The 8,314-nt window shown below is 38.1% G+C and overlaps 1 protein-coding gene across 2 annotated transcripts in view; it reads left to right on the forward strand.

Moving 5' to 3' along the window:
* The window catches only part of Prlr (prolactin receptor), a 172,812-nt gene extending 164,667 nt beyond the window's left edge, over positions 1–8,145 (forward strand). For both annotated transcript variants that reach the window (XM_028767544.1, XM_028767543.1), the window contains one exon: positions 7,841–8,145. Coding sequence is in view for 1 of the 2 variants with exons in the window: in XM_028767543.1 (XP_028623376.1) it covers positions 7,841–7,933 (93 nt within the window). In the remaining variant the exon portion in view is untranslated. The remainder of the gene's footprint in view (positions 1–7,840) is intronic.
* Positions 8,146–8,314: the final 169 nt, after the last annotated feature.

Genomic DNA, 8,314 nt, shown 5'->3' on the forward strand with positions numbered 1-8,314 from the left:
GTTTGGTTTGGTTTGGTTTGGTTTGGTTTGGTTTGGTTTGGTTTGGTGGAAGGGGAAAAATGACATTCCAAAGCTCTTTGGAACTAAAATATTGAGGCACATGCTAAAACATTTTATCTTGGGCCACTCATCCGTGGCATGTTTTTCTAAAGACAAAAATTGCACTCAGCTTTCAACACCTTCTCCTATTTTCCTTCTAATTCTAAATCAAATCTGACTCATGCTTCCAGAGAGAATGAGCTCTGTGTCTCCTTCCATGGCCCTCATGTTCCTTGTCTTTCTTCATTTGCCAAATTCAAGTCTTGGAAATGCAAACATGACTGGAAGCACCCAGAAGTTTCTTGGATCTTCTCCTGGGAACAACCAAGAACAATCAATAGGATAATTTCCATATTCAAGTTGCAATCAGATTGTGAAAGCACTAAGTCTTAGTGGCAGAACTGACCTTTCCTTGTGTCAACTTCTTCCAATCTAGAATAACCCTCCACCTTCACTTAAAACTTCACTTATGCTTTGAGCATATTTTTATTGAATAAAGAATCTCATAAGTGCCTGAAAATTGCATAGAAAAATGTAGCAAATATCTATTTGTGAAGATCAAATTTTCTCAATGTCAGTATTTTCCCTTACATGTTTCATATCTCTTTTAACCAGTGAACATCACAGAAGCTAGCATGCATATTCTTCAACACTAAATTCTTTACTTCCTCATTCAGTGTCACCCACAATCCTGAAGTTGTTGTATATGCTTCCTGGCTTTAAAAACTATATTTACTTCATATCCATGTTTCAGTAACAGATATGTGTTATCATCTAAATTTTATGGACTTTTTTATTTATAAGGCTCAACTTCTTGCTGTTTGAGGTGGCTATGGCATATATCACTATGTACTTTGATTTTGTTTTGTTCGTCATTTGGCATTTTGAGATATGAGTAGCTTCCATTTGTTGGTTCTATATGTTGGAAGCAATTGTTTCTCCATAACATAAATGTGTAGGATGATATAAAAAGCATATTTTTGCATTCCCTAGATACTGACAAATTTTTGTCTCCAGGGTATTTGCACCAATATACCTGTCCCATCCATGTAGGAGCCTCCATTCCTCCCCATTTTTATGATCATCTAGTATTGTTAAATGTTCTCTTTTTTGACAATCTAATGGCTAAAAATGAAAGACTATTGTTATTTTAATGTCCTTCTCACTGATAAATCTATATCATATCTGAACAACTCATTCATTACTGCTTGTGTTCTATGATTCTTTACCATATCTTGAATTTTGACAGATTATATTTTGGGCTTCTATTTATTCCTGCCCTGGCTCTCTGACATCATTCCTATTTCTCAGAAAATATGAATATCTAGCAAACAATTCCCACATTGCTACCCCTTCCACAAAATAGTTTATTCATTCAGTCATTCATCATGTAAATTTGGGGTGATCCTACCACATCTTGTAAACTATTGTGCTGGAAACTAGACTGTTAGGTGTTACAGTTGTATTTTAATTCCAAGAGAGGCTGCAAGTTTAGGACAGTGTTCCTTGCTGTGATCATTGCCCCATTGCTTTGTTTGCATTTGCCTTCAGGAAAGCTTTATACTATTTCTCATGAGCATTCATGCTTGTTGTATGAAAGTCATCTCTAGACACCTGGTAAGTTTTGTTGCTATTGACATTGGCACCTTTGGGGGGAAAAAAATTCTACTCTGAGCAGTTCAGGCTGGCTAACTTTATCTTGTGCACTGCAACTTAAATTCTTATAATTTGTAGGCTTTCTTGAATTTCCTATTTTTTTCCAATTGTATCCTTAGAAAACAACTTTACTTTTACTTTCGAGTCCTCACACTTCTTACTTCTCTTCACAATCTGTTCTTTGGCATAGGGTGTCCAATACCACTATATTAGTAAAAGAAAGCATATGTAAAAGGCCTTTTTCCCAGCTCCCAACTTTCAAAAAGACTGTGGCTAAAAGTTTGCTGTTAAGTGGTCCTATATAGGCTAGCATTGATACATACCCTTGGTTACATTAATGATATCTCTTTGATAATTCATACAAACATGTGACTTTTTCTCCATTAATTAGGGAATAGGTTATTATAGTAAAACTGCTCAGAGAAATATTTTAGGGCTAATGTACCACTGTATTCTTGAGAAAACATCACTTGTTCACAGTGTACTTTGGCAGTTTTATTAGATCTAATTTTCTTTTAAAAATTAAGGTTTTTGCACTTATGAGATTCATCATTTTGCTCCTTAAGACACAGAATTTTCTGAGATGATCACATATAAATTAAGATCATGGCTTAAAGAATTCTTCTACTTGAGGTTCTATTAATTTTTGCTTTAATATCTGTAAGTTATATTATTAGGCGCAGATTAACTTATTTTTCAGTCTTTGTAGTATAGTAGTTCCATATTCCTAATGCTGTCACCCTTTAATACAATTTCCATGTTGTGTTGACCCCAACCAGAAAATTATTTCATTGATACTTCAGTACTGATTTTGTTATGGTTATGAATCACAACGTAAATACCTGATATACAGGATATCTGATATGCAACATCTTTGGGCATCACAACCCAGAGGCTGAAAACCACTGCGTTATTAATTTTGATTCCTTCAATCTTTAATGTTTCCCTTTACCATAACATCTAGTTTTTAAATGATACTAACATTATTACTTTCTTTTGGGTAGTGAATTTAACCACCTCCCCTTTTGTTGTTCCATCTTATGAATGCATAGCTAGGCTTCTGTTTGCCACTTCCAATTGAGGTTGGTTTGTATTTGTTTAGTTGGCTGATTAGTTAGATTTTGGTTGTGAGGGGTTTTGTTTTTATTTAGGGGTTTGTTGTTCTTGTTCTTTTTGTGTCCTGTCCTTTGCGAGATCAGTTTTCTTTTCCTCGTTTAATGTATTTTTTCTTTATTTTCTCTTTTGAATCCTGAATTATATGGATGAGACCAATTTTGTAATAATTATTACAGGAACAGATATTAAGTGAAGATCCTTGTCAGACATTTCACTGTATGTGAGGGCTCCAAGTTTAGGGACAGCCCCCACCCCTGCCACACAAGAACAAAAGAGTTAGTGACCAAATTCTTAGAAATGTCACTCTGCTGCAATTGGAAGGAATCATTGGGCCTTTATTGGCAGGTTCACAACAAAGAACAATTCAAAACGTATGCCTACTAAGAGAGGGGTCAATCCTCAGAAAGGTTCCTGCCATGCAGTTTACCAAGAGAGAAACTGTAAGGTGTCCTTGTGAGTCCAAACCTTCTTCATTGAAATTACTCATCAATCATTCTATCATATCCACCTCTGAATAACACATTAACAAACAGTTTGTAGTTTCTCTCTCATACCGGGATGGAGATGGGAAAGCAGAAGCCAGGGCCAGCAAAAGTAGGAAGGAAGCAAGAGTATGGATGGCCAAATATGCACAAAGCACAGTGATATATACAACAGAATGAACCCCCATTATTTTGTATACCAAGTAGAACTAATAATAAAAAGGAAATTTTTTGAATGAGCATTGAGTATCAAACCCTGTGCTAGGCTGAGTAAGCAAGATGCATGCACACACTCGCTCCTGGGTACTGGAGTTTAGTAGGAAACCTGAGTAACCTCTGAGTCCCACATCTCTTCGGAGTGTAGCTTTTTAAGAAGCAGCAAGCCCAATCACTCTGATAGGACTTTGCACTTTGTGCTACTTTTCAAGAAGAAATCAGTATTTCGTGAAACTAGTGGTTAATGCTGCTTTGTCACACCTCCACTTAGGGATTCTTCCTCACAAGTTATGACATAGTCTAGTCATCTTGTACAAACCATTCTTCCAGGACCATTAGTACAGAAACAGAATGCATAAAAGGTTTTATATGACTTTTACTTTATCAAAACTCTCCCAAAATAGCAGTCTCCTTCCATTCTCATTCCACAGGCCCTGAGACCTGGAGCTGTAAAGAATTATTTAGGGAATGCTGACATTTGCCTTGAGTAACTCTTACCAGGCCTTGCTGATATTGGCAAAGTTTATTTGCACTCAGAACTTAACCAATTGACAAGTGATAGACCTCTGTGACAATCTTCCTGCACATGCACTGAGGATGCTTGTCCGGCTTTTATTTTCAAGAAGAAATTCTCAAACTTACCAATCTGATAAAGCACACTCTGCAACTTGAGAATTTACTATCTTGGAAATAGCTTCAGATGGAAGCAAGGCACAGACTGACACTCGACTTCACCCGCTTTTACTAGTTGCCTTGCTAGAGAAGTTCTTCTCTGATCTTGGTGTATAGTTGGAAAAAGTGTGTCTTCATCTGCTTCTGGAGGAGGAAGAAGAGAGCAATTAAAACAGTTGTCTCCTATATTTCTCATAACTCAGAGACAACTCTAGTTAGCTGATGTTCTAGAATGAACCTTGAGCAAGATTTGGACTTTATACTCCAGGTAACTCTTAGGGTGAAGCAGAAGTTTTTCTAGATGGAGTCTTTCTCCTCATCCTTCCAGTTTTCTAATTCAATGGATATTACTTCATTCTAAAGAAGTCAAGTGAGAAACATCTTGAAAAAATGTTTTATAAAATATCAGACCATAATTGATTGTATCTTGTTGTCATGCATTTAAAATACATATACTCTTTGACGTAGGAACCTTTCTTCAAAGATTCGTTTAAGGGGAGAAAAAAATTACGTACACACAAATCTGAGTCCACAAGCAGTAGAGAAAAACATATTAAATAAGACATGTCTCTAGCATAGAAGTTGTCACTCTTATCTCTGAAGTAACATGCTGGGAAAACTGGAACTGATTGCATTCCTTGGACCCAGCAGAGAAGTAAAGTTGCAAAGTGAATTGTCATCCTGAAACTTAGAGAGACACGGAAATCCTAACAATGCAACCAAGACCTTTCCTGGAGCAGAAGCCACTGGGTTCATAACTAGCAGAAACATTGAGATAGTGCTGGCACACTATTGGAGGCTGGGTATGGACTAACATTAAAAAAGAAAGTCTCTGTCAACCACCATTAGGATGACTCCTAGACTTTCACTTGTCCTGTCTGTAAGAACACCCCTAGATTGCCAGAGTTAAGATCACCATGTTGCTGTAACTTTTTTAAAAATGCAGAAATATACTTAAAAGAGTCTTCAGTTTAGCAGGGATCTGTTCTCCAGGGAGACTGACTTTGCCAAAACCTTATAATGGGGTGTGTGTGTGTGTGTGTGTGTGTGTGTGTGTGTGTGTTATAATTATCAATAAATAAATGCTGGGCAATCTCCATCATTCTCTATTCTTCTATAGCAGTTAAGATGGAAAACAACAAAAAAGAACAGGTAACAATAATAGAATGAAAGAGCTTCAAATAATAGACTAAAGCTTGAAAAGGGAACAGGCAGGAGTGCTGTGCTGCTTGTGGTGTTATTTTTTCTTACGTTATTCTGTCAGAAAAATAACTGTGAAGTCACAGTCCAGAAACATGCAGCTACTGAAAGACTGAAGTATAATCATAGGAGTGTAGGATTACTGTGTACACCTATACCTTTATAGTTAAAAGAGCTGCCGGGCAGTAGAGTTGACTCAATATGTGGCAATTGGCTGATGACCTGAATTTGATGCCCTGAAGAGAAGAGCACTGACTCCTGAAAGTTGCCCTCTGGCCTCCTCATGAGTGGCATACATGTGCCCACCCAGCCACCTTCACTCACATTAAGATAGTAAATGAATTTTTTTAAAGACCTGCTGCTCCCAATTCTAGTCAAAGGAAGATTTTGAGGGCAAGCCACATGACAGCAGGGAACACAGAGACAGAGATATTGAACCCTGGGAGGCTGAGGCAAAAGAATGATGAATTAAAGGCCAGAGTACATACAAATCAAAACAAGACACACTCAAGAAATTGTAACAATCTAGTTCTTAAACTATGGAAAACATTCGATAGAGCCCCACTTTTAACTAGGCTAACACAACAATCTCACACTAAAGGTCTCTTTGCCTCAGATTCTATCATACGTCCTGCACAGCTTTCATCAGAAAGAATCACAAGGGATGCTGAAATGCTGAGAAAAAAAAACTAATATCCAAGGAAACAAAACAAACCTAAGTACCAGATGCAGATATTATGTAACTATCATCATCATCGAACCGTTTCAAATAACTGTGCTTATTATGTTAAGGACTCTCATGAATATCTCTCTGTGTCTCTGTCTCTGTGTGTGTGTGTGTGTGTGTGTGTGTGTGTGTGTCTGTGTATGTGTGTATGTGTGTATGTGTGTATGTGTGTGTGTGTGTGTGTGTTTTAAAGGTTTTGTTAGAGAAGAGTGGGTGTAGATACTCCTCCATTTCTTTTTTCTTTTTTTTTCAGTTTCTATTGACTAGAGACATCGTTTCTATACTTTTACTTTTAAGCTGTGTTTTTCTTTGCCAATTAAGTAGACATCTAGCAAGTAGCAGACAATCTAATCATCATGTTTGGAGGGGGAGATTGTTTTGGCTGGATTTTTTTTAAATCAAATACACTAGCCTGGATCTTTTAATTGGAAACTTGAAATCATTAACACCCAAGTTATCACTGGAAGATAAACACTAATTCCTGCCATTTGTTGATTACTTTGTGATTTTTGACCCCTTCCTGTCTTCCTTATCTACTCTTCTAATGGGATTTGGTCTTTCCTATATTCTCATGGTTATGAAAGACTTTGAGAACCCCAAATAAAGATGAGCAGAGAGAGAGAAGAACCTCGTTGAATTGTAGTTGAATCACTAAAGACAGGCTGAGGAAAGACTATGGAAGGCTACAGGAGAGAGCAGTGTTACATATAAACCCTTGTGTCTAGGATTCTTGCAGCCTCTCCGCTCTAGATGCCCACGTCCTCCCCAAGATTTAAGGAACTCTTTTTTATCATTTTATTTAAAATATTTTCTGCTTCTTTAGTTTGTACCTATTCCCCTCTTCTCCTTCTCTTTCTATGACCCACACATTTGAACTTTGAATGGTGGCCTGGAACTCTTAGAGTCTCTATTTTTACTTACTTAATTTTCTTTATTATCATGTGAGCGTTTATATTTGTCTGCCTTCCAGCTCTGGTATTCTATTCTCCAGTTGACCCACTTCCCTGCTGAAGTGGGAACAGCTGAGTTTTTATTTGATTTATGAATCTTTTCATTGCTGAAATTTCAATTTGTCCTTTTTATTTTCCAGCTCCTTTTTGAATTCTTTCATGTGTATGCTTACAGTTTATTCCTATCTTATTAATTCATCTGGGTGCTGATTTATGCCTTGTTTGGATTTGTTGATGATTCTTATCATTCTTTTCCATTTGAGGCTATCATTTCGCCTACTTTGCCAGTCTTAAAATCAGTTACTGTGGAATTTTTTTCCCTCTTTCAAGGAGTCCTGCTGCCTTGTTTTGTTTTTGATATCTCTTGTGTCTCTGCATTCGAATTTGTACATCTGGGTGTGGTTTATGGGCAGAGCCAGCTACAGTTACTCTCAGATATCCAGTTTCTCAAACACAAGATTGAGGTGAACCACAAGCCACTGGCCAGTTATTCCTAGTTTTCATCACTCAATTGTCTGTTCTTGAGGCAGGAAAGCCACACAGGGATGTGATAACCAGTGCCTACAGAACACCATATCTCGTCCTTTAGGTCTCTGATTTTTGACTAGCTACACTCCCATAGATAATGACTGATCACCCTTTGTGGAGCCTTGGCAGTTAGCATCATTGATTGGTAGACCCCAACGAGAAACAGCCTACCCTGTGACTCCTGCGGACTTCCCACTGAAAGGACCCCCCCCCGACCCCCCATGGTTCTGACTCGGTCTCTCTCCTATAATTAGACTGGCTCTCCAAGCAAATACAAGGTGGATCTGCGCCTGGCCCTTCCTGGACAATTCCAAAAACTGGACAATGCGGAGGAACTTGACTACTGAAGCAGCAGACTCAAATAGGGGCCTCTCAAAATGGGTTCCCCACCATCGTGACCAAATGCTGAGAACAAGGGTTCCACCACCATCGCGACCAAATGCTGAGAACAAGACAGAATTTTTCCCAGTGCCAATAATCTAGTCTCCAGGAAGCCTACCTGGTTAGACTTTAAATTTGTTCAGTGACAAACAAGATCAGTATTAATTGTGCTTTTTGAGCACCTCGTGTTTGCTTTCTCTTAGCTCAGCCTCAGCCTTCTGCCATCCTGCTCCCCCATTTTCACATGGTGATTTCTATGTGTGTGTCTCCCTCTATTTCTCTGTGTGTCTCTGTTCCTTCCTCTCTCTCTCTCTCTCTCTCTCTCTCTCTCTCTCTCTCTCTCTCTC

The sequence above is a fragment of the Grammomys surdaster genome, unplaced genomic scaffold, assembly GCF_004785775.1.
Source record: "Grammomys surdaster isolate TR1022 unplaced genomic scaffold, NIH_TR_1.0 174, whole genome shotgun sequence".
Lineage (NCBI taxonomy): Eukaryota > Metazoa > Chordata > Mammalia > Rodentia > Muridae > Grammomys > Grammomys surdaster.